Consider the following 27416-nt stretch of genomic DNA (forward strand, 5'->3'; position numbering starts at 1 on the left):
CCACATTCCCCCAGACTGCAAAATACCATGGTCTTCTATAATTCCTCAGTGCCCCAGATGCTTCAGGTCAGCTCAATATCAAATGCCCCAACCATCATCTCCAACTACCAGTGGGAGAATCATTCCTACAACAGTCTTATACTTCAAAGTGCCACCATCTCCATACAGATAGAATTCTTAAAGTTAAGAGCCCCATTTCTAAATTAGCAGTATGAAACCCCACGGCAATCTTTCCCAGGTAAGACAGCAATGTTCTAGTTTCACTGTGCTCCCTTAGAACATACCTACTTAGTTATATGTAAAAATAAGTGTATAATTTAAATATATTTATAACCATCTGAGGAGCAGTTTGGTTAAGAATTCTTTTAAGAACAGGACATTTCTAATAAAGCTCCCCCTTCCCGCCACTAAAATTTTATATTATTGTAGTAGTTTTTTAAATCATTTTATCAAAGACATTAAAGGTACCTGGTAATTTAAGACAAACATAAAAATTATTCAGAGACTAAGAAATAATTGCAAAGGGATGAGGTAGGTAGGTAAGTAGTTACTAAAACTTGGTCCAATGAAGCCCAGAGAAAGCAAGGAAAACAAAAGGAAATTCAACAAAGTTGGAAGAAAACCAAGCATTTACAAAGAGAGCCAGCAGGTGAGGCAAGTGGGGAAGAGAAAAAAGATGTAAAGATGGTTTCAAGCTGTTCATAGGACCACGGCTTTAATAGACCTTGCTTAATAAACTGAAACAGGTTTGTGGGTAGCTGGTTAGGACTGCTGTCTGAAGGTAACAGGTAACAGAGGGAAGGAAGGAGATGCTGAAATGAGGTTCAAAACCAACAGCCAAGACTAGGTTTCATTAGGCAGCTAAAAGAAGTGGGTTAATAGGCATGCTGATGGTATCAGTCTGCAGAGAACAAAAGCTGCTGTGAAGATACATTTATTTCTACCACTATTTTGCTTCCCAGTCAGTGGTTTCAGGACAGCCTGTAAATACCAATGAAGGACAGACATGCAGCTGGGCCTGATGACATGGTGGCACTCATCTAGCTTGTCACTTGGGAGACTGAGGCAGGAGAATCATGAGTTTGAAGGCAGCCTGAGCTACACAGTGAGATCCTGTCTCTAAATAAAATAATAATAATAAAAAAACCAAAACTGAAAATAAAGGATATGTGGCTGGCAGAGTCTAAGATTTTCAATAGACCTGTTCTTATTTCTTAAGTCTATCATAGCTCAGCTGTGGGCAGTAACATTAAAATCTACATAGCACTTTTCCCACACAGATGATATGGAGCTTCAATAATACAAATTTATTTAAAACTCAGTACAAATCTCATGCATATTAAAAGCTTGGTGTATGAAAATTACTATTAGGCAATTAAAGCCACAATATTTATCCTTAGAGGACTTATGCAAGAGAGGCCTGGGGAGGGGGTGGAGAGATGGCTCAGTGTTTGAGCACATACCATTCTTGTTCAGGAACTAAACTCATGTCCTAAGACACATGCTGGGCATTTCACAACTATTGAAGGTTACAAAGGGGAGTCAGAGTTAAGTTGATAATCAGTAGTTTATTGGGGGAAAATACTCAGGCAAGGGGAACCAGTGACCAGGTTTGTACCTGAGCAGGATGGACCCAGAAATGCTTCCCAGTCAGCTCAGGCAAGCAAGAGAGAGCCAAGTGCACACCTCCCTCCTTCTTAAACCCTTGTTAGGCCCAAGTGGGCATGGTCATCGATACCTATAATCAGGGTTTCTCCCTACACAACCATTTGTAACTTCAGCTCCAGGGAATGTGATGCCCTCTTCCAGCCTCTGCAAGCACCTCTACTCATAGGCACACGCCCATGCACAAACACATATATAATTAGAAATAAATCTTAAAAGACTAAATAGAAAGTTTGAGTGGAAACCTACAGGGTCTATAGGAAACTTACTTAAACCCAGAGACACTCCTATTCAGGAAATTTCACTACATCTGAATAACCTTTCAAAGGTAACTTGACAGCCTAGCATATAATAAACTGCCAGCTGTGCTTCCCAATTGCCCAGTGGCCTGGTTGATCTAGAGACAATAGCTGTGATAAAGTTAGCAAGGTTATGTTACTCTACCAGCAAAGGTATCATTATTTTATATGGCTAAAAGGAGAAAAATTATGGAAATAGCAGATTTCAAAGAAACTAGAGTTTAAAAAAAAAGAACATTCTGCATGATCTAAAATAAGTTTCTATGCATTTATTTTTATATAATTGCCAATGGTATAAGGAAAAGCCTATTAGAAATGAACCACTATAAGCTGGGTGGTGGTGGTACACGCCTTTAATCCCAGCACTCAGGAGGATCTCTGTGAGTTCAAGGCCAGCCTGGTTTACAGAGTGAGTTCCAGGACAGCCAAGTCTACACATAGAAACCCTGTTTTAAAAAAAATAAGAAATGGGCCACTATAAATATTTTTATAGATCTGATAATAAAGACCTTACTGTGTAAGAACATTCACACCCCAAAGTACCAACTTCCATATAAATCCCTTACAGAAATATCACAAAATTGGGGGCTGGAGGGATGGCTCAGAAGTTTAGAGCACCGACTGCTCTTTCAGAGGTCCTGAGTTCAATTCCCAGCAACCACATGGTGGCTCACAACCATCCATTATGAGATCTGGTGCCCTCTTCTGGTGTGCAGTACACATGGAAGCAGAATGTTGTAGACATAATAAATAAATAAAATCTTAAAAAAAAAAGAAATATCACAAAATTATTATAGCTGCTGTTTGAAAAAGAAAATACAATCATATGAGTAACTATAGACCCTTAACAACATATGACCTGTACAGAGTATCTCAGAATTGTAGCACTCTATTCTGACGGGAAGAGACAGAGTATATGAAAGACAGAGGAGAAAACACCTGTAGAAGACCTCAAATGCTGGAGACAAAGAATTGAGGTGGGCAAAGGGGAGAACATTGACATGACTTTCTTGGTAAGAGGACTAAGGCTGGCTGCAGATGTAGCCTGGACAAGAGTTCCAACAGGTTTGAGGGATGCAAATAAATGAAGTACAAAAAAATGCCATCATGAAGCCCATTATTTCACATCATCAATATATAATAATTCTAAGTATATATACTTCGAGCCAACCAGAGAGCTCAGCGGGTTAAGGCACTTGCTGTCAAGCCTTACCATCTGAGTTCTTTGATCCCCAAGATCCACGAGGTGATGGAAGGAGAGAATCAACTCCCTCAAATCAGTCTCCAACCTCCATAGATCATGCATGTGCCCACCTATATACACACTAAACAAATTATATGTATAGTTTCTAATTATATGTATATGATATGTAAACATATATGTGATTTTCAGAGTGGCAAATGTATGATATGGCTGATGCAACTGTAAAGAGAAAGAGCAGGTGTGAAGAAAACTGTGCAGGCAGAATAGACAGGATATGCATGCAACTCATTAGATGAAACAAAGTGGGAAACAAAGGTTAAAGGTTAACTTGAGGTTTTGAGGCCAGGTAATGAAGAGAATTGAAGAAACCATTGGTAGAGATACAAAGAAAAAGAAACATATCTTCCTGGGAGTGTTAATGTGTTTCCTCTCTACCTTGGGCACATAGAATCTGAGATGTCAATGGGATTTGCAGCAGAGACAACAAGATAGGAATACAAGCAAAGGACTTAGTCAAAAGAAGGGGCTGTAGGGTGAATGCAAATGGTTTTACTCAGCAGGAGTGTGTGTTTGTGTGTGTGTGTGTGTGTGCGCGCGCACATGCATTTTATATGTACTTTTGAGTGTGAGTATGCATATGTGTGTATATGCCATGTGTGGAGGCCAGAGGCTGATGTTGGGTGGAGTCTTTTCTCCATCACTCTCTATCCTCTAGTTTTTCAGTACAGGGCCTCTAACTGAAAATGAGGCTCATCCATTGGCTCACACTGGTTGGTCAATGAGCTTCTAACTCCAACCCCTCAGAAATGGAGTTATAGGCATGCACCACTGTACCCCACTTTTTATATGGGTGGCTTTCAGGGGATCTGAACTCATGTCTTCAGCTGGCACTTGTATGACTATGCCATCTCCCCAGTCTAGGGATTAGTTTCTATCATGAGAACAGAAGTTAGCAAAGACACCAGGGAGAACATTCCTAGGCTTTAGGAAAAAGTAGAAATAGCATGAAAAAAGAAAGACTTGAAAGGGAAAGGGTTAGAAGGCAAAGGAAAGTAAGAATGCAGAGGCAAACACTTCCCAGAAGAAATGTGAACAGGACTGACTTCTAAGAACTGAGAACAGTGATTTTGCTTAATACATGTCCATTGGCCTCTGAATCTGGCCATTCAGTAAATGGCAAGGATAGGTAGACTTACTCCAAAGATCCTAAACAGGACACATGGCAAAAGCTTCTGACTCTAATTTTAATTACAAGGAGATGAAAAATTTAAACTTCTGTGTGTCAAACAAAAACAAAACATAAAGTTTAAAAGTGAGTTACAGGGTATAAAGAGTTAACATTCAGGACCAGACAAAGGGTTGATACCCACAATCTATAACACTTTTTCTCATGCACAGACACCAGCATAAATAAGTAGAGGAATATAAACAGGATGTTCACAGGAGACTCAAAGATCTAATAAACATAAAGAAGAAGCTGAGAGAAAGAATCACCATGTAAAATGCAATTCTATCAGAGTGGCTATAATTAATAAGCTTGCTGATATGACTCGCTGGAACAGGCGAGGGGATGAAAGAGTCAAGGAGAGCTGTCCCTGGAAGAATAGGACAACTTACCATTGGAACTATCACTTCTTCCAATCTCCCACCAATAGGACCTGGGCTTCTTCAGTGGCTAATTCTAGAGTCCGGAGTACACTGTGATCTCAACAATAACGAGGTGTTCAAAATTACAAGTATGAGACACATCAGAAGGACATGTAAGCCAGCCTAAACAGGCCAAAGGTGAAACAATTTGAACAACAAAAATAAAGGAGGGAGAACAAGATTAAGAGAAGAATATCAGATTATAATTTAAAAAAAAAAAAGAGTAGAAGACATAAAAACAAACATGCATGAGTCTTTACTTCCCTGGAGAAGATTTGGTGAAATCTAAATACTGTGTGGAATTGATAAACTGCAATGCACCAATACTACTCACTGGTATTGACAAAGGTGTCATGGTAACAGAAGAAGAGAATACAAGGGAAACTGAAGTTGGGTGAGGGGTTCCCAGAACAATCTGTACTATTGTAGTAATTCTCGTTTAAATCCAAAGTACTCAACATAAAAAGATTACTTAAATTTGTTACATCAACATGCCCCGAGAGTAGCCACACCACTTCTTTCAATTTACTTTAGTATTTTATGTGGCTGGGTTTTTGCCTCTATGTGCATCTGTGGACCATGGGCATGCCTAATGCCCATGGAGGCCACGAGAGGGTGTCATCCCCCATAGAACCAGAGTTATAGAAGGTTGTAAGCCACCATCTGGGTGCTAGAATTGGGACTCAGTTCTCTAGAAGAGCAGACAGTGCTCTAAACCATTGAGCCATCTCTGCAGTCCCTCTATTCACTTTAAAGAAAGCCCTTCAGAGGTGTGAAAAGAGGTATACACAAGGGTTCCTACTAAAAAACAGTTAATATCCAAGAAAAACTTAAATATCAAAATCACAAAATTATGGAATATTATATAGCAGTTTAAAAATACATTTGCATGTTTTGAAAAGACATAATGCTGTGTGGAAAAATAAGTTGCAAAAGACTATTATAGTGTAGTTGGCTAGGGAGATAGCTCAGTTGGTCAAGTGCCTGTTACACAAGTCTGAGGACCTGAGTTCAGATCCCCCACACCCATGTACATAGCCATATTTGGTATAGACATTTGCATTCCCAGTACTGAAATTGAGGGAGGAAGGGAGAGACAGGTAGATACCTATGGCTTATTGGCCAGCCATCTAGGCAATTGGTGAGCTCCAGGTTCAGCGAGAGACCTTATCTTAAAGAAGTGTTTTAGTTAGGGTACCTATTGTTGCAATGAAACACCATGACCAAAAAGCAAGTTGGGGAGGAAAGGATTTATGTGGTTTACACTCCCACAGCAGTGTTCATCATTGAAGGAAGTTAGGACAGGAATTCAAACAGGGAAGAATCCTGGAGACAGAAGCTGATGCAGAGGCCATGGAGGAGTACTGCTTACTAACTTACTCCTCATGGCTTGCTCAGTCTGCTTTCTTATAGAACTCAAGACCATCAACCTAGGGATGGAACCACCCACAATGGGCTGGGTCTTCCCCCATCAATAACTAATAAGAAAATGAAATGCCTTATATTCAATCTTATGGAGGTATTTTCTCAGTTAGGTTCCCTCCTTTCAGATACCTTTGGTTTGTGTGTCAAGTTGACATAAAACTATCAACACACATAAGGTAGGTGAAATTGGGAAGACACCTGACAACATCTACTGGACCCTACACACAGACAGATACACAGATACACACATACATACACTGAAAGAATATTACAGTCTTTATGTTGACAAAGAAAAGGGAATAGAAAATATGAACTATTTCCATATTCACTTCTGGGGCATGCATTAACATAAATCCATTCAGCTGTCAGGAGACTGCACAACCTATTTACTGTGGTTGCTCACAGAGAGGGATGAGCAGAGCAATGGGAGTGGATCTGTTCCTATGACTTTGGCATTATTTTTCAAGAAGGTTGCCTGAGGAACTAGAGATGACTGGCTGAATTGTAACAGGGAGACAGTGCTTCTGCAACAGCTCAGGTTCTGACTGGGCAATGTCAGAGTTTCAGAGCTTGCCCCTCAGAGCCAGTGATACAGACAGGGGCACTTGCTTCCACAGGGAACATTACAGTATCAACTAGGAATAATAAGGGGAATGCCAAACATGAGATGTCCAATTTATTAGGGTTTGAAAAGAGGTGCCTGCACTTGGAGGGTTCTTAAAGCAGTCTGGATGGAAAGAAAAAAAAAAAGCCCAAATGCTATGGACAATAGAAGCCACAGTTCAGTTTTCCAACCCTAATATCCTAGATGAAATTGTCACCAGCCAGGAACATTCTGTGTTTTTCATGACAAAGTCAAAGTAAAACTTTAGCGGACCCTATGGATTCTGGACCCTTTTCTCTATAATCATTGCAACATGTGTGGCCAACTGATTTCTTTACCAAACAGGATTTCAAACCTCACAGAAAACAGAGACAAAATTTAACTGAGAGCACACATATGAGTGACTGCTAAAATTCCATTAAGGGACTGGAATCTAATGCACTTTCAAAAGAGATCATTTCCCATCAACAATCTGTAGCGCTTTCAAAAATAATAATTGAGAAAGTTCAGACATCTAATTAAAAGCCTTCTCCTAAGCCCCAGCTAAGTTTCAGTAAGTGATTAGAAGCAGCAATCCTTTCCCAACGCCTAACATTCATTAGTAACACCATATCCTGCAGTGAGACAACAAAACTTTAACCTCAATGAGCCCAACACTCTGCTCTCTGTATTTGTCCTTGGTGGGTGGGTAGGAGGAAGCAGTAACAGGACGATGTCGCATACACACTGCCCTTCCTTCCTTTCACACTCACACATTATGACTGTACTTTTCTCACAATGTGCCTTTCCAAAGAGAGTGAGAATCTCTAGAGGCAACACCCACTTCTATTATATGCCATGGTCTTATTTCTGGTCTGTTCCTTAGTGATTTCAAATTATTCAGAGGTCATATAGGAATTCCAAGTGAAACAAGCTGTATGCAGTTTAGACTACTGTACATATACAGTCTAAAGAGGGATTTTCCTAACCACAAATGAAATAGGTGATGAATATGTTTAATAATAAGGAATTGCCTCTCTATGGGGAAGTCTGGGTGAAAAATTCATGTATAGCAGACAAATGCATAGATACGATTCTAAGGAAGCCTTTGTATTTTCTAACAGATGCTGGACCCACTTCACCCAACTGTCAATTCCTATTCGATGGTTTCCTGGTCTAAGAAGTGAAGACACTAGACTTCCAGAAAAGAAATCTGTATTTGTTATCATTAAGTTCTGACCTGAAACATGAAATATAAACATATAGCCCAGAACTTTCTGCTACTAGTGTAACACATGAGATATATAGATATGCACTGGATAGAAGACAACAAGTGGTTCATTTGGGGAGAGGGAAAGAGAATGCTGGCATCAATCTTGTAAGTCAGCAGAGGAGCACTTCTCAAATAAAGTACACTTACAGCCCATCTTTCACATCTCCGAGAATTTCATGGTGAGAAGATGTAGCATAAGGAAGAAATACTCATTTGGAAGCCCTAACCTAGGCTGTCAGTGACAATCTGAACTTATTTCTGGTCCCCAGTGTCTCCCTATGTGAAATGTAAGAGGTAGGTGTTCACATCTGAAGTTTGAGTCTACCCTACTCTACAAGGTCAACGTTTCCTGGGATGTACCAGCAATGTCACCTTATAGTTTCTATCAAAGAGTAGAAGAAGACACTTCCTGTAGATGGTTTGATATAACACTCTTTAGAACTAGCAGCACCTACAGCATCATATTCACACAGCATTCAAATTAGCTAACACTAAATGGTTTATGAGATTATACAATTATTGAGTAATAGGCCTTTGGATATCCTGCTGAATACAAAAAAAATGTTATAAATTAACATTGTTTGCTCTATCTTTCTCATCAGTCAAAAGAGTACATCCCTCTAAACTGAGCCTGAACCACCCAGTGTACAATATTTGAGTCAATGCTGGCCTTCACCATCTCAGTGCAGAGGTGGTGTGTGGTTTCACTCATAGGACACTATCAGCACAGGGTATCAACATGAAGGTAAAACAGGCCAATGGGACTTGGTCAGATTTAAATATTTTTGTTCATCAAAAGACAATCAACAGAGTGAATAGGCTGGGAAAGAATGGAAGGGAAAAACAAAACCTAAGTCATATACTTACGAATAGACTAGCACATACAGAGCATGGCTTCAACTCAACCAAAACACCCAACAATCCAGTGAAAAACTACAACAGGGAGTTGAACAGGTACTTCTCTGAAGATCACATACAAATGACCAAAGCATATAACTTGATGCTCAGTGTCACTATGCTGGCTACGTTTTTCAAACTCTATACTATCTAGAGTTACCTGGTAAGGTAGAACACCTATTGCAAAAATGCCCCCACCAGATTGGCCTGTGGGCAAGTATATTGATATGGGAGGGACCAACTCACTGTGAGTGGTACCAACTCTGGTCTTGGGTTGTGTAAGAATGCAAGCTGAACAAGCCATAGGGAGCAAGCCAGTAAGAAGTGTTCCTCCGTGGTCTCTGCTTCGGTTCCTGCCTCTAGGTTCCTACCTTCAGCTTCCCTAGATGACAGATTATTATCATTAAGCTGAAATAAATCCTTTCTTCCCCAGGTTGCTTTTGGTCGTGGTTTTATCAGAGCAGCAGCAATGAATCTTGGACAATCACTGATCACCAGACAATGCTCATCGAGGCTGCAATGAGATCTCTTCTCATATCCTTTAAGTTGGCTAATTTTAAAGCAACCTCCTTCTCCTTAAAGCTACACTCACACCCAAATAAAAACAGCTAAACCAAATGAGAGAAACAAAGAAAATCAACAGATACACAAACATAAAAGCCCAAATTGGGGTGGGAGTGTGGGGATATGGAAGGTGGGGGGAGTTGGGTATTAAGGTGCATGGTGCATCTGTAAACTGCTGCGACAGCTCTGGGAAACAGTACAGAGGCCACTCAAAAACACAACAACCAAAGGACCCTGCAATCAGTCACACTCTGGGCATGTTACTATAAAGACCATTTCCCTTACAAAAAAGCAAAAGTACAACAACAAAAAAAACTGGGTTGTATTTCACCATTTACTCTATTTAACACTTAGCCTGTGCAATTACAAAGATTGTGGTTCATGCCATGGTAGAATTGATATTATTTGCTGATCTAAATACAATCTCAAGAAAATTGTGGGCTATCACACATAGGATGAGGCAAAAGCAGCCTAACTTCAAGAAACATTTCTAAGCAGGTTCTCATCTGTGGCATATTAATATTTGGGACCAGAAAATTCTTTGTTATAGGTGGGTCTCCTCAGTACACAGGATGTTTAAGAGAATTCTTTAACAATTTACTTCCAAGTTGTAACAACCAAATGTCTCCAGACATTGCCAAATGTCCACTGTGGGCAAAGCTACCCCAAGTCTAGTGAATATGAAGCTGTACATTGTTTGAGAAAATAGCAGTCAAACTACAGAAGTTATTAGTTATTGTTAAAAAGTTAGTACATAGAATCTGAGCTCTGATATGCAAACTAAATAATATAAAACATGAAATACATTATTCTGCCAATATAAAACATGGGCCAGTAGGAACAAAAAATAAAACAAAATAAATAAACAAAAAAAAATTGGTGCTCACCCACATATGAAAATGCTGGTTGAAGCAAGGAGGGAAGGCATGAAAAAACATTCTTCAAAATGATGAGCGATGTTTCTAGAAAGAACGAATATTCTAAAAATATTACATGCCAGCTTTTTTTTTTTTCTTTTTGTGAGTGCTCAAGGAAATAAAACCATAGTTACATTTGCTGTTTTCCTCTTTTAGACTACCATCTGGCCATCCACACTCTCACTAGAAAAAAACTTCTAGCCAATGGGACTAAAATAGTTAAAGCACCACCCATGTGTCAAGATTATGCCAGAGTCTACAGTTTGCTCAGTTATGCCCCCCCCCAAAGAAGACACTACTGTGCTTAAAAGACAAAAAAGTAAATCACTCAGATTATGCTACCCAAATTACAAGGTTCCTGTCTACCTTCAGGGTCAAAAAGAAAGAAGAAAAACACAATAAAAATTATTTTATACAACAGATAAGGTAATGAATCAGAGTCATTTATTAGACATGAACTACCCCCAAGTTATCTGGAAGCAGTTTTTTCTTTTCTAATGAAACACAGAAAAACACAACTACTATCGTAGTGAATTACCATCCTGAAAGTATTTGTTAAGAATGAGGGAAATGGTGTTGCTGGAACTTCTTTCCAGCCTGGTCCCACAGTTGCTTTTGAGCAGCAAATGAATACATAGAGAGGCTATTTTAATTATTAAACTGTTGGTCAATGACTAGGGCTTCTTTTTGATCAGCTCTGTCTTAATTATTAACCCATTTCTATTAATTTACGCATTTCCGTGTGATCTTATCTTACCAGAGAATGCCTGGCTCGTCCTTTCTTCCCAGTCCCTCCTTTTGGTGTGCTCCCTCTGCCTACCTTTTCCAGAATTCTCCTTGTCTCCTCACCCCACTTATCTTCCTGCCTCGTTGGCCAAACAGTGTTGTATTCATCAACCAATAAGAGAAACATATACAGAAGGACATTCCCCATCAAAATGGGGCTTGAGAGGGGCTTGGTGAGTAAGTGCCTACTGCCCAAGTGTGCCCAAGACCTCAACTCTGATCCCCCAAATCCAGAAAACTGGACATGGTAGTATTCATCTATAATCTTAGTGCTCCTACTGCAAGAATAGAGAAGGGGGTCAAGAGACTATCAGAAGTTCGCTGGCCAGCCAGCCTAGCACATGCAACGGCAAAACAATCAGAGACACTGCCTAAAAGCAACGGGGTGGAGTGGTGAGAACAGACGCCCATGGCTACCTATGTGCCACCGCATGCACTCTCACACATACACATACACAGATTTTAAAACAAAGAATGAGTAAAATAACAGGGAAAGTTCACTAAGTTCTTGTAATGTTTCATGAGAAAATGTAAAGATCCTTCACATAATACGCAATTTATCAATGTGGCTGAATCATTTTTTAATATTCAAAAGTTACCAAAAGAAAAATGAGTTGGGCAGGGTGGTGCATAATCTAATCTCAGCATTCAGGGGTTAGAGGCAAGAATGCAGCTCCAAGTCAGCCTTGGTTATGGGAGACCCTGTCCAATACACAAATAAAACAAAACAATAACAGCAAAGTGGTAATATTGCCTCTTTACTGGCCCATCCTTCTTAATTCTCTCTCTCATCCACGAAGGCAGGCTATGGCACCAAGAATCTACAGTCACCAGCAGAGGAACTGCAATTACCAAACAAAGAAATACCCTGTCACCGTACAAAGACACTGCTTTGAATTCTTTCTCAAGCAAGGTGGGCAGGATGGAGGCAGTCCTAGTTACCAGAGTGCCCAGCCTAGCACAGGAATTTTAATCAGTCCCTCAAACATATGGGAAGAGAAAAGCCATGGAAAAGAAGCATTAAACTCAAACTCTCTTCTCAAAAAAAAAAAAAAAAGAATAATTATTAGTCTCAAGACGGTTTCATATCCTTGGGAAGAGGTATAGTTTGACAAAATTCTGTGTACAATTGCCCATTCTAATACACCTCTATGAAATCTTAGATAAGCAAAGAGAATATCTTAATGGGTTTTCAGGCTTGGTGAGATAGGGTACTTGCTGCTGAGCCTGGGGATCTAAGTTCCATCCCCAGGACATATGGAGGGAGAGAACTGACTCCCACAGGTTGTCCTCTGACCTCCACTCATAGGTTACTCATGTGAACACACACTAAACTTTTTAAAGAGATATTTAATTTTTTTTCAGAGAGACAGATCAAGTGTAAGATACTTTCAGATATTAAAGAATTGAGTCAGCTGGGCAGTGGTGGCGCACGCCTTTAATCCCAGCACTTGGGAGGCAGAGGCAGGAGGAGCTCTATGAGTTCGAGACCAGCCTGGTCTACAAGAGCTAGTTCCAGGACAGCCTCCAAAGCCACAGAGAAACTGCCTTAGCATAGTAGCCATCTGTACAGACAGCAGGGATTATAATAAAAAAGCTAATTATCTTCAGGAAAAGCAAGTACTCTGCATATTGGTCAGAATTATCTGTAATAACACTGTCTACTTACAAAGCATAATATTCAGCAGTGTGACTCCTAACAGCATCAAGGAGCATTTAATTCATTGAATTCCTAGTGCCAACATGGTGATCACAGCTGAAATACAACGTGGAACAGAAAAGACAAAAGCACAACTTACTCTTCATTCCTGTTTTTGATGCAGGGCTGGTAGAGGACTTTGACTGCGTTCCAAGCAGAGCTGGAGTCAGCTTCCGATGTATTTTCCAACAGCGGGAACTTTTTGACACAACTGGAATTTCGAAGTGGTTCAATCACCAAACTGTCTGAGTTTAAAATCCAGAGCTAAAGTTTGGGAAGAGAAGTCCACAGAGGAGAATAATGTTACTCTATCTATATTGTACATTGCTACTATAAAAACCCACACACACACACACACACACACACACACAAAAAAAAAAGAGAAACATAATTACATATATAATGTGTAAGTAGGGTAGGCTTTTATTTTTAATAAACAGTGGAACATTTGGGAGAGCAGCCATATGAAGTTTTCAAAAACCTGATTAGGAAAAACTATTTACTATGTAAATGACAATTCTATAATCAATCTGAAATATCTGGAGCTTCCAGACATCAGTGAGGGGTCCAACATAACAGCAAAGAATAAAACGAGAATACAGGCATGAGATGAACAATAAAAATGTCTGTAACTAACAGGAAGGTAGGTAAATTTATGTGTTTGCACTACACTTAAGAGATAGAACACTGGGCAGTGGTGGCACACGCCTTTAATTTCAGCACCCAGGAGGCAGAAGCAGGCAGATCTCTGTAGTTTGAGGCCAGCCTGGTCTACAAAGTGAGTTCCAGGACAGGCTCCAAAAGCTACACAGAGAAACCCTGGCACCCCAAAACAAACAAACTAACAAAAAGAATACAATAGTATTCAACCTACATTTATGCCAACCAGAAACAATCCTCACTGTTACATGAAACTGAAAAGCTAATAATTAATACTGTTTTGTTTTTCACTAAAAACCCAAGTACCTGTGAGAATTCTTAGAAATAGTTGGATATGGGTAGAAAATACCCATATAAACACACACACACACACACACACACACACACACACACACACACACACACACACACACACACACATATATATCAGACTGTTATGATTGCCTCTGGAAAGCATGACATAACTAGTCTTGGGGAGTAGACAGGACAAAGGAATCAGCTTTTAGGTTCTTCCTATTGTCTGAATATATTTTTAAAATGTATTCCCCATAGCAAAGTAAGAAAAACAAAACTTCAATGTTAAGAAAATTAAAAGATGATTTTCAGCTAGAAACTCTTTCAGTACAAGAAAACTAGGGCTAGGAATATGGTTTGAGCAGTGAAGTGCTTGATATGCAAGAATGAGAACCCAAGATCAATCTCTAGAGCCCATGTAAAAACTGGCAGCATGTGGCTGTAATCTCTGCACTAGTGGGCAGAGACAGGTGGATCCCTGGGGCTCCCTGGACACTTCCAGTCAAACTGGCTGAGCTTCAGCCTTGATGAGGGATCATCTCAAAAAAAAAAGGAAGACACTATACATGGACCCCTGATCTCCATCCAAACACATGTGTCCTCACAGATGCATGCACACACAAAGAAATCTAACACTAATTTCAAACTATGGCACTGCTATCTCACATGGCTCTGAGATTCCTAAAGACCTTCAACACCCAGAGAAGTGCTTTTCAAATAAGAAGCACTCCGTATAGTTTAACTAGTTGAAGAAAACCGACACAGAGAAGAGTATGGTCTAGGCTGTTTGGATTTTTAAACAAAGGGGCAAAATTTACTTGTACAGAGCATCATTCTAAACAGAGGCAGGATGATGCGGGCTGCTGCAGCCAGCTTCTTCTCCAAACTTGCTACTGTTTCTCAAATACCAAGCTGCCAGAGGCAGTCAGAAACATGAGTATCACGTTTCAATGTTCAAAGTAACAAATACAGAGAGGAGAATGATACAGCCTGACACTGTCCAGAAGAGCCATCACCAAGGGCAAAAAGCTTCTAAAGGTCAGAAACTGAGTTTTCCTTCTGTCTGCATCCTCAGAACCTAGGATACAGAGGTACCCAGTCATGACATGTGTTATTAAATGAAGTAAGCTTGATTTATGGCTTACTTGATATTAGAAGTTCAGTTTAATGGTCATGTTCTAGTTTCTAGACTTGAGAGGTAAGAAAATAGAATGATGGAAACTACAAAGTTTCTGAGACCTTGGATTACAAGGCCATAAAAAAGTGGATGAGAAATTTCCTTACCAAGATGTACACTTTGCCATCCTGACCTTGAATTGTGAATCTAAAAGTGCTTCTCGCAGAGGAGAGTTCCACCAGGCACTGGGCAATGATACTCTGAACAAACTGAGACCTGTTAGAACAGAAAGTCAATGTCACCATGTACCTCTCATAATTCTTACTAACAATATGGGTCAGAAGGATGTACAGGCACCTAAAAGCATGTGCCAGGCTTCTCTGACCACCATCCATTCCTTCCAAGTCTTTACTAACTTGCACTTTGGAAAATTAGAATTTATTTGTGTGTGTTCCATTCTCCTTAAAATTCATCTTGCTATCATTAATGTATTTTCCATCCCAAATATAACTATTCCCCTGTGACAAATTCATATTGACCAACAACTTGACAAGATGTAAAATCACCCTAGGAGGCAAATTTCTGGCCATGTCTACAAGGGATTATTGAATAATTACTAGAATAATTAAAGTAGAAAGGGCAATCTTTACTTTGAATGGCGCTGTTTCATGCTCCAATGACTGAATAAGAAGGTGAAAGCAAGCTGAGCAGAAGCATTTGTCACTCTCTGCTTCCTGGGCAGTGTCACCAGCTGCCTCAAGGTCCTGCCACCATTACTTCTCTGCCATAAATCACTGCGCTCTTGAACTGTGGGCCGAAGTAACCTCTTCCTAAGTTGCTTTTTGTTAGTTATTTTGTCAGGGCAACAAGACAAGTCACTCATACACACATTATCTGCTAAATTAAAAAACACCAAAGACTCAACTTTCACATGCTATAGCACATCAGACAGTAAATAATTAAGACAGTATCAGTGTCGAGCTTTTCCATTTAAGCTGCCTTAAGGAACAGTTCTTAAAAAGGATAAAATTCAAGTTTATATTCAGGATGCAATTAACTAATTTGCTGTCTGTTGCCGTGATAAACCCCATGGGGGTTTATCAACAACTTGAGTGAGGAAAGGATTTATTTAGCTTCCATTTCATAGTCCATCATTATCCTACTTAGGGTTCCTATCACTCTGATAAAACACCATGACCACAGCAACATGGAGGAAAGGGTTTATTTTGGTGAACAATTCCACATCGCTCTTCATTATCAAAGAAGGCAAGACAGGAACTCAAGCAGGGTTAGGAACCTGGAGGCAGGAACTGATGCAAAAGCTATGGAAGGGTGCCGCCTACTTACTGGCTTGCTTTCCATTGCTTGCTCGGCCGATTTCTTTTTCTTTTCTTTTCTAAAATTAATTAATTACTTACTTCCCCCCAGCCCAATCACATTTCCCCTCCCTCCCCCTTCACCTCCCAGTCCCTTCACCTTTCACCCTTTTTTACCCCCTCTATCAACTCCTCCTCCTTCTCTTCAGAAAAGGGCTGGCCTCCCATGTATATCCACCAGCCATGGTTTATCAAGTTGCAGAAAGACTAGGCATCTCCTCTCCTATTAAGGCTGGATGAAGAAACCCAGAAGGAGGAAAGGGTCCCAAAAGCAGGTAACAAAGTCAGAGACAGCTCCTGCTCCCACTGTTAGGAGTCCCACAAGAAGACCAAGCTATACAACTGTAACATATGTTCAAAAGGCATATGATAGAGAAATGATGAAGAAAATGGTAGGTAATTGAATTTACTTTAATCAAAAAAAAACTGTTAATCTCAAAATATTTTTCATTGGTATAGATTTCAGTTTATTGATATAAATTTAAGGTTAATTTTGTTATGCTGTATGAATATTTCTAAGCTTGATTAAGGTATTATGTTTATGCAACTCATTTAAAAATGTAATGTATAATTAGGAAATACAGATTAATAGGTAGTCATCTATAATACCAAACTTACAGTCACGTTAGGTAGGTTTTCAAGGTCATACAAACATATATTTCAAATTATACAATAACTTGATTTGTTATTTGTACCTTGGTATGTTAGGAAAACTTCCCTCAGATGGCTGAATAATTATCTCTGTCATGTAAAATTTAGTTGTTTCTGGAAACAAAAAAGAAGAAAATTTAAAAATCTTCCCAATACACTTCTATCACAGACATGCTGGCCCTAAATTATGACCTTCCAAATTATTTTGTTTGACTACTCAAGATACTGATAAAACTGGATTTCAGTAACAATTTCCCAAAAGTACTGAGTTTTAAGGAAAAAGGCACTCCATCTTTGGTAAAAAAGATAGCTCCATGCCAGGCAGTAGGACTCACACATTTAATCCCAGCACTCACGAGGGAAAGACAGGCAGATCTCTGTGAGCTGGAGGCCAGCCTAGTCCACAGAGCAAATTTCCAGACAGGTTCCAAAGCTACAGAGAGACCCTGTCTCAAAAAAAACAAGAAAAACAGATAGCTCCAAGGCTTCAGGACATGTGGAGTCTGTTCAGCATATACGCCAAGAAGGCCTTGCACTTGGGAAGTCGGGATCTCACAGTCTTAGCCCAAAATTAAGAGACCTTTGTTTCCTCAGTTCTGTGGACTAGCTACCAATCAAAGAGTGACTGAGGAAGGTTTGTTAGTTAGGTTCCCCAAAGCACAGAGCTGTAACCCTGACATCATCATCTACCTGAAATCTCACTGACTGTATTCACAAATGGTCCTCACCAAATCTGACTTTCTGCTTATTTTGTCAATTATAAAAACAATTAAACAACAGACTAAACATTTGATAAACATTAATATAACCATCCTTGATTGTTTAAAAAATCCATTTAAAGGTATAATCTTATTAGTAACAAAGGAAATGCAGAACAAAATGGAATTTTTTTTTTTAGCATCAGACAAAATATTTTTAGAGGGCAAGTGTAGCCTGGTGGGAGTTAGAAATGGACAGGTTTGCTCGCAAACCACTGCCAGAACTGAAAATGATAGATTGCTGAGAGCTCTCCTGACAAAAGCCTTCAAACTGTATGTATAGTTTAACATCATAAGCAAGTACTGACCAATTTATCTTAATGAAAACTTGTAAAATATGTACCAGACGACAAAGACAATGATATTAGTATAAAAAAATGCTGAAAACAAATTAAGATCTGTGAAAGCTGGAGATAATTGTTATTTAGGTAATAGAATTTCACACACATTTTAAGTTTTAAGCAGGTCAAAATAAAACCAGAAGTAATTTAAGGTGGTGTTTTCTTAAAGATAATGTTGTCCATTTATAATAATACCAAAAATTCATTTTTTAAAAAAAATACATTTCTTGATGTAAGACACAGAAAAAAGTGAAAACTATAATCAATAAAAACATGTAATGATTATTATACATTGTTATGTATCTAAAAACATGAACATACATTTTCTTTCATTTCTGTCGATTTCACCTTACTATTGTGAAGTCTTATTATCACATATAGGGCAGAATCATTTACTGTCACACAGTGACCCTTCAGGTCCCAGCTGGTGGTTGGTTCCATGCAGTGAGCACCCATTTGCTGTCACCCACATCCAACCACCCGCTCTATCAATCTTTCTTGAGCTTTCTGGGGTCACTCGCTTCCATCTGGGTACAGGTGGAATTCCTCTTAATAGGAAACAGCTAGCGGTGTATTGCCCTGCTCTGTTTGTTTCTTTGTTGAGGGGACTCTGAGTTGCTACAAAGTCCTGGGGTTAACAGTCATTTCTTTGTGCACACTGACAATGCCATCCCCTCTCTGCAAATTTCCATTACTGCTATTTCTTTGAAGGTGATCTGTCATTTTTTTTCCTTGGTTGCTTTTAAGATTTTTTTCTTTGCTTTTTATTCTGCAGCCATTACTTTGATGCACCAAGATACAGATTTCTTTTTATTTATCTTACTGGGGCCTCACTGAATTGGAATTCATTGTGCCTCTTGAATCTGTAGATTGCTCTTTGTCACTTCTTAGAACTCTCAGCAACTCTTTGTTCGAGCACAGCCTATGCGGCATCTTTTCCTCTTTTCACAAAGATGTATAATTAAACACACAGTGGATTGCCTCGTTCTGTATCTGTCTATACTCCACACACTACCTTTTTGGTTCAGTGTGCAGGGTTAAAGATTGTTCTCATCTTTCTTCTGTTTATTAATTCTTGATTTAACTTATATCCAGTCTGCTGTCAACAGCTCTCTCTGAACTGCTAGCTTCAATTATAAAGCAGTACAGTCACAGAGATTCTACCACGGAGCTTTTCCGAACACACTAACTGTTACATTCATTTTGTGTCCAGCCATCAGTCTTCTACACTGTTAAATATACCAAGTATGTTTTACAGTTTGTATATGATAGTACAGTTTCAATACGAAGTCTGTTTTAACCGCTAGCTCTCTGTGATAGCTCCTGTTAAAGCTGTAATGAATTAATGAATAAAAAATGTCCCCACAGGCTCACTGTTGAAGTGGTGGCACTATTTTGAGAAATTAGGGAGAGTCTAGGAGGTCGGCCCTAGCTAGAGGAAGTAGCTTTGCAGGGTGGTCCTGGGGGGTGGAGGGAGCAGTCTGTGTCCTATCCCAGCTATGAGCTGAGCAACCTCTACCACACAAACCCACTATGGTGATGCTCTGTCTCTCTACAGGTCCAGACTCGGTAGAGGCAAAGGCTAAGAGGTCTAAAACCAGGAGGCAAAATAAATCTCTGTCCCTTTAAGTTCTTCAAAGGCATCTGGATCACAGCTATGGAAAACCAGGACAGGGTGGTGGGGGCAGGGGTCTAGTTAACATACGTACCTAGTCAGCTTTGGTTGTATAACAATCTTTGTATTTGAAATTTTATATGTAAGAATTTATCTTAGAAGAAAAGGTTTCCTTCCAAAGGCGACAGATGTCTGACTTTGATAGCATCTAGTGGTATTTCTAATCCCAGGTAGACTACGCTAATTTAAATGGCTGAAGTCACCTTGCTGGGGGCTGGGGGAAACAGCTTTCAGAAGCTTGGCTTTTTGTGGAGACAATGTTCTCTGTTCTATGTAGTCTTCATTTCTGTTTATATGAGACTGGCACCTTGCAGGGGAAGTGTACCTGGAATTCTGGAGTGACTTTGCTTCTGTGGTAATTTCCCCATATACCTCTCATTTTCCATGCTCTTTATTCCTTCCTGGTTTCCAGACACTGTCCTGACACCTTGCACTTCAGCCTGAAGCACTTCTATTGGGATTTTCTTGGAGCAGGTCTGTTTATAGTACTTTATTGTTACGTACTTACCTATAAATAGTTCTGATTTCTCTTTAATTTTGAAGAATTTTTTGCTGGATGCAGTACTGTTGGGTGATGGGTTTTCCTGACAGCACTTTGTGAGTCTACTCTGATGTCACTTGGAGGTCACCATATTCCAAGACACTCTTCTTAGTTGTGTTATGAAGTCCCTGTGTGTGTTTGGTTTCTCTCTGCTCTTTGATCCCTTCCACCTCACAGTTTTACACACCTGGAGTTCACTTAAATCCTTCTCATAAAAATTACTGCCATCCACCAAATTTCTCTCAGATTTCAATCAGCTTTTTCAAATTTGTTTTATGATCTCTTCTTTTTCTCCATTTTCAGACTTCATTTACATGTGTGTTGAACACCTGATACTGTCCTATACCTTTGAACTTCTGTTGAGTTGTTTCGGTTATTTCTCCCCTGTGTGTCCTTTGGTTTGGCTATTTTTATTAATCAAAGAATTCAATACCTTTTTTTAAAAATCTTCTCTCTTCTCAAATCAGTGTTTTGGATCATCTAGTATTGTTTTCTTATCAGATATTATAGTTTTCAATTCTAAATTTACCTATTTGTTCTTTCTGTGGAATTTGATATTTGGAATTATTCAAAGATTTTTTCTTTTAATTCTTTATGTATTGTTATAGTTATTTCAACAGTTTAGCTTCCTAATCTATGCACTTATTCAGCATCTATGTGTAAATCCTTATCTTTCTTGAGTACAAATCACTCTTTTCTGTTTTGAAAATCTAGCAATTTTTGGACCATTGCAAGACACTGCATGTAATACACTGCATCACCTATGGATTTTTGTTTTAATCTTGGTTTATTCATATAGTAACCAGTTAACTGGCTTGAACTTACACTGTGGAACAGGTCTACCGTATGTCTACAGTGTAGTCACTAACTCTGCTCAGTTCATTAGAAAAGTTTTACATGTCTACAGTGTAGTCACTAACTCTGCTCAGTTCATTAGAAAAGTTTTACATTTATCTTTAAAGAGGTGTGTGTGTGTGTGTGTGTGCTCGTGCGTGTGTGTGTGTGTGTGTGTGTGTGTGTGTGTGTGTGTGTGTCTGTGTGTCTGTGTGTCTGTGTGTGTGTGTGTGTGTGTGTGTGTGTGAGAACAGGCATGGAAGGTCAGAGGACAATACATGGATTTTCATTCTGTTCCACCACCAGGCGTATTCAAGGATGTTGAACTCAGTTTGTCAGGCTTGGGTTGCCCACGGAAGAACATCTTGCCAGCCCCTTGTTCAGTTTTCCGTTGTTCATTCCAGCTTCCTGAAGAGTATCTACTGCACTTGCTTATGTGAAGCCCCCAACAGCTATCTGGGGAAAGGCTCTGCTCAAAAACTGCCTTCTGTGACGTGCAAGTTTCCAAAGGAGGAAAAACCAACAGTCCAACCCAGCTATGACACCTATGAACCACAACCAGCCTGGCACAATAACACTAAATATACAGTACCTTGGTGGTAACCAGCATCTTTCTAATTGGATATAGGATCCACTTGACAAGGTACTGGAAACCTAGCCAACTACCCAGGGCTGGTGAAGTCATAGTTATTCGAGGAGAATTTACAACTACATACATTCTAATATTTGTCCTTATGCCCATAGGTAAGTATAGTACTCACACATCATCAAGAAAATGTCTGTTTGAAAATCTTATTTTTTTTTTTTAGGTGTTACATAAAGGGGTTGTTTTCATGCTCAGGGAAGGAGGTGGAAAGGGATAATATTTTCACTGATATCTTTACAGTGCATGTTTCTTTTCCTGCTTACTCAGAAAAAGAAACTACTAATAAAATCCCAATGATTAAAACAAACAAACATACAAAAACCACTATCTGCTTTCCCTTAAGTGCATAGCTTAAATTAAATCTTCTAATTAATCATATTAAAAGTGATGATTCATTATCCACGAAAACACAGCATGTTTTGCTCACTAGACATTTTAAATTGTATCTTTCAACACCATTTTAATTACTAACGTTTTCATTATTATATTTTAAAGCAGCATAATGTAGAGTTTAGAGAAAGTGTAATACTACTGAGAAAAAGAATAAGACACAAAGCTATGGTTCAGTGAGTGAAGGCACTTCCATGCAAGTTAGGCAACCTGATATTAACCCCTGGACATTGTGTAAAGGTGGAATGAGGGGACCAACTCCACAATGCTGACCTCTGACCTCCACATTCTTTTATGCATATGCACACACAAATACTATTTTTAAGTTAAAAAAGAGAGGCTGGAGAGATGGCTCAGTGGTTAAGAGTACTTGCTGGTCTTGCAGAGGACCCAGGTTCAGCTCCAGCACCCACTTCATGGCTCACAAACATCTGAAGCTCAAGTTTCAGGAAAGCAGATGTCTTTCTTTGATGTCTGCCGGCACTAGGCACTCATGTGATGCATATGCGTGCATGCAGACAAAATATTCATGGATGTAAAATAAAATTTAAAAGTCTTTATGAAAAATGAAGAAAGAATAAGGAACAAAGTACAAAGCCCAGAATGTATTTCCTAGTATGTCAACAAGGCCCCTTCTACTTCCAATGCCAAAATAGAAAAGTGACTTCTCCATCTCTGGGTATTAACTCTTTTGACAGAAGAATTGTGTTAAGAAAAAGGCTCCAACTTTCCTTAAGTTGGACCGAAGCACAAACTCTATACTGATGCTTTTCAAAGAGGACATGAAACACTGAAGACAACCCATGGCTTCTCAATGCTAACTAGCACTTGCAAGGTCAGAAAACACAGACTCATTGGCATACTGGGGGAAACATTAGGTGGTTTCTTTCTTTAAACCATGCATTCTATCAAGTAAATTAATTATCCCTCTTTCCTACATATTGACTCTAAAATTTGTTTTGTTTTTAAGTAAGAGGGCAGTCATTTCAGCCCTGCATTATGAAATTCCTACCTGATGATACAGTCTCTCCCAACACTACCTTGCAACGCTTACAAATGACTTTGGTATTTGCTTTTGGTTCCTGTAGAGGAGAAAAAATGTCATTTAAATGTCATTCAACTTTTCTTAAAAGGAATATATAATTTTAACATAATCCCCAGAGTATACATTGAACTTTACATTCTACTCTGCCCTGAAGTCAATACTAGGAATACATTTAGCTTGTATGCATAAATTCACATGCACAGAGATCATTTTCCTCCTGTCCAAAGACAGGGTAATACATAGATTGACTTTTACAAACTTAGCCACTTCTTGATAATCCAAACGTTGCCAAATAATCTGAACAAGAAACACTTCATACTTCTAAAGAACAGACAGGGTGGGTGACAGGAACAATGGTAGATGACTCACCCTAACTCAGAGTGTACGGAATACAGGGCAATTGGAGCTTTAACTCAGACACTGACTCTGAGGCCAGTGCAATTTATGTAAAAGCAACCTACAAGTCATAGCCACTCATAATTAGGAAGTTAAAAATACCTAACTTGTTCATGTAATTCTATTTTTTTTCCATTTAAGATATGCACTGTAACTGGAGAGATGGGTAGTGAAACAAGTTCCTGAAACATTGGCAGACTTCCAAACTCCAAGTTCTGTAGTGTAGAGCTTAAATGCTAGCATTCACTTAATCATGAAAGGATGCTCTTTTTGGACCCACAGTAATTCCTCCCCAAAGCTACACAATGTTCTTCATGCACAGACCACAATGTAGTTGATATCATAAAAACGTGGGCAAAGGAATCTGGGCATGGTGTTATATACCTATAATCCCAACATTTATGAAGCTGAGGCAGGAGAATTGCAAGTTTGTGGTGTGTCTATGCTACATAGCAAGTTCCAGTCTACCTTGGAAGAGGGGCTGGAGAGATGGCTCAGTGGCTAAGAGCACTGGTTGTCCTTCCAGAGGACCTCAGTTTAATTTCCAGCATCCACACAGCAGTATACAAAGGTCTGTAATTTCCATCCCAGGGAATGGAAATTCTATCCCAGTGTCCACATCTGGCTTCCATGGGTAGAAATTCAGCGACTTTCTGCCTTGGTGAAATTTCTAGAAGTCCAGTAGTGTAGAACATGCAGCAATATTCCTTCAAAGATAAAGGGTAAGTTACTGTGTCTGGACCCTCCCACTACCAAGAAAGAAGCACAATGCTTAGTGGGCCTATTTAGACTCTGGAGACAGCACATCCTGACTTGGGTTTGCTACTCTGTCCCACATACTAAATACTCAACAGCTGCTAGCTTTGAGTAGGGCCTAAAACAGGAGAAGGATTTTCAACCAGTCCAGGCTACTATGCAAGGTGTACAGTATTTGGTGATCCAGCAGACCCAATTAATGGGTCTGAAGTGCCAATGGCAGATAGGGATGTTGTTTGGAGCCTTTGGCAGGTCCTGATAGGTAAATCACAGAAGGGACCTATGGGACTTTGGAGAAAGGTTCTACCATCATCTATAGACAACTATTCTCCCTTTGAGAGACAGTTCTTCTTGGCCTGCTACTGGGCCTTAGTGGGAATAGAACACTTGACCATGTGCCAAAAAGTTACCATGTGACCTGAGCTGCCAATCATGAGCTGAGTATTATTTGACATACCAAGTCATAAAGCAGGTTGTGCACCGCTCCAATCCATTATCAAATGGATGTGGTATATACTTGATTAGGACCTGTCAGGTCCTGAAGGCAAAGCAAGCTACGTGAATTAGATTAAAAAACAAATACATGTCTTTGGAGATGGAAAGATGTCTCAGTGACTCAGAGTACTGGTTCCTATTCCAGAGGACCTGGGTTTAATTCTCAGCACCCACATGGTGTCTAATAAACATCCATTAACTCCACGTCCAGGAAATCTTGCGCCCTCTTCTGGTCTATACTATGCATTGCACTCACTGGTCAAGCAGACATACACACAGGCATACATCCATACACATAAAATTAAAATGAAGGGAAAATGTAATACTAAAAAAATACATGTCTTACTTTAGTAGAAGGTTAGTCAAAAACAACTGTGCAACTCCTAGTGGGGTCTTTAGGACTCAGTCCTTTACCCACCTTTGAATCCACTATTAGTAGAAACCCACAAATGCCCAGTGGCTATTCTCCTCAGGGATTTCTGAAATGAGTATCTTTATATCTCAATAACTCGAAAGCCTATCCTATTTTCCTCTAGCTTTGGGATGTACACAGCTACTCTGATCTTTCTCTATAAGTCTCAGTTGAGGAAACTACCAAATATGAGATCTTCAAGCCTGCTCACGCTGGCTCTGGCACTAACCCTAAGCAAGGCCCACAGGTGGTACCACGTCCAGCTGTTAACATCCTTAAATCTGGCACAACACAGACAGCAGGTGCAGAGCCTCACCACAGCAGGTGACTGGACAAAGTCATTCCCATCTGAAGCAATAAAGCCCCAAGGGAAGGACCAAACTGTTAATGCCCAGGAAGGAGAGAGCTTGCAAAGACAGACGACTCAGTCATAAAGGTCAAGATCTCCAGGTTCAAGCTAACAGTAAAAACACCCATCCAGCCTCAAACTGGTATTAAAGCTGTCTTTTAAAGGATGTCATTTTGTATAAGTTGAATTTGAAATGAAGGGTTTTACTGGAATAGCAAAGGTAGAAGGAATTTTGTTCTACTCAGACCAGAAAATAAATGGTGGTTCTGGTGTGTGTGTACATGTGTGTACTGTGCATGTGTGTATGTGTGCATGCGTGTATATGTGCATTGTGTATGAATGCATTCATGAATATATGCATGTGTGTGTGTGTTGGGGGTATCAGGTTTCTCTTACATCCTTTACACATTTCATTTATAATTAATCATGTCACTTTTTCTTCTCTCTCTCTCTCTCTCTCTCTCTCTCTCTCTCACACACACACACACACACACACACACACCAGGTATATGCAGGTGCCCAGGGAAGTGTTGAATCCCCTGGAGCAGGAGTTACAGACAGTTGGAAGCTGCCTGGCTTGGGTGCTGAGATCTAAACTTGGGTCATCTACAAAAAGTACTCTTGACCTCTGAGTCATTTCTCTAACCACTGCTTTAACTTTCAAAAAAATAGGAAAAGCATTGGTTTGTTTATTTGTTTCCAAAAATAATATTATAACCTTATAATATGTGGACAATCAGCATTTAAAAAATTGATCAATAAATCATCTCAACCAGATATGTAGATTCTGTTTCAAATAAACCTACTAAAAACACTTTGAAGACAGTTAATAAAACTTATATAAGAACTGATTTTATTAGGTATGATAATGGTAGTAGTGCTTATTTTTTATCCCTATTTTTAAACTTAACACACATATGGAAACACATAGGGATGAAATGACACAATACTGCAATTTGCTTCTAATCATATTAGCAAGAAAAAAGTGGGGGGCAGATGAAGCATGCATGGTAATAAAGATGATCAATGTATTGTGTAGACATGAATTTTACAAAAGAAATTCCTCAAATCCATATATTATTAACTCAGTGCCCCCCCAAAATAAAAGACAAAGTTGATCTGGGTCATACTGTCCAGCAGTACTCGTGCCAAATTCAATCTTGCTTCTTTTAGAAAAATAAAATGAAGAGTGATTGTACTTTCTAAGTCTTGTTGTTTTGCAAAATGAGGTCTTGTTATGTCACTCAGGCTAGACTTGAACTCCTGAACTCAGACATCCTCCTATCTATATCTCCAGTGTCACTAGAACCACAGGCATAATCACTCCCATGCCCAGCTTATGTTCCCTAAATTTTGAAGCATATTATGATCTTAAGATCGAGGTCCATCTTATTACCCTATTATAAGATGCAAAATATTCACCATGTTAGGATGCCCAAAAAAATAATACCAGTGATGACAAGTGAATCACGACACTGTCTGCAGCAGAGGGCTTTTGGAAACAGAAAGCACACATTGCTGCATTAATGAGGCCCAGATACAATACTATAAATCCAAGAAAGTATGGAGGAATGAAAGCATGTGAGGTTCTCTGTTTGTGCTGTTTTCAAACTCCGATCTTTTTAATTAAAATACTCCAGCATGTTAATTCTGTTTGACGAGAAGCTCCGCTTTGCAAGGCATTTTTCTCTAGCTGAGCTTCAAGAAAAAATAATAAAACA

The 27416-nt window shown here is 39.3% G+C and overlaps 1 protein-coding gene across 5 annotated transcripts in view; it reads right to left on the reverse strand.

Moving 5' to 3' along the window:
• The window catches only part of Ube3d (ubiquitin protein ligase E3D), a 131220-nt gene that overhangs the window by 81701 nt on the left and 22103 nt on the right, over positions 1-27416 (reverse strand). For 4 of the 5 annotated variants that reach the window (XR_003484509.2, XM_027411015.2, XM_027411016.2 and 1 more), the window contains exons 5-8: positions 23255-23324; positions 17102-17171; positions 15198-15306; positions 13060-13223 (exon numbers count right to left, since the gene is read on the reverse strand). Coding sequence is in view for 3 of the 5 variants with exons in the window: in XM_027411015.2 (XP_027266816.1) it covers positions 13060-13223; positions 15198-15306; positions 17102-17171; positions 23255-23324 (413 nt within the window). In the remaining 2 variants the exon portion in view is untranslated. The remainder of the gene's footprint in view (positions 1-13059; positions 13224-15197; positions 15307-17101; positions 17172-23254; positions 23325-27416) is intronic. The other variant, XR_004769708.1, reaches the window with a different exon arrangement.

The sequence above is a fragment of the Cricetulus griseus genome, chromosome 4 (genome assembly GCF_003668045.3).
Source record: "Cricetulus griseus strain 17A/GY chromosome 4, alternate assembly CriGri-PICRH-1.0, whole genome shotgun sequence".
NCBI classification, from domain to species: Eukaryota; Metazoa; Chordata; class Mammalia; order Rodentia; family Cricetidae; genus Cricetulus; species Cricetulus griseus.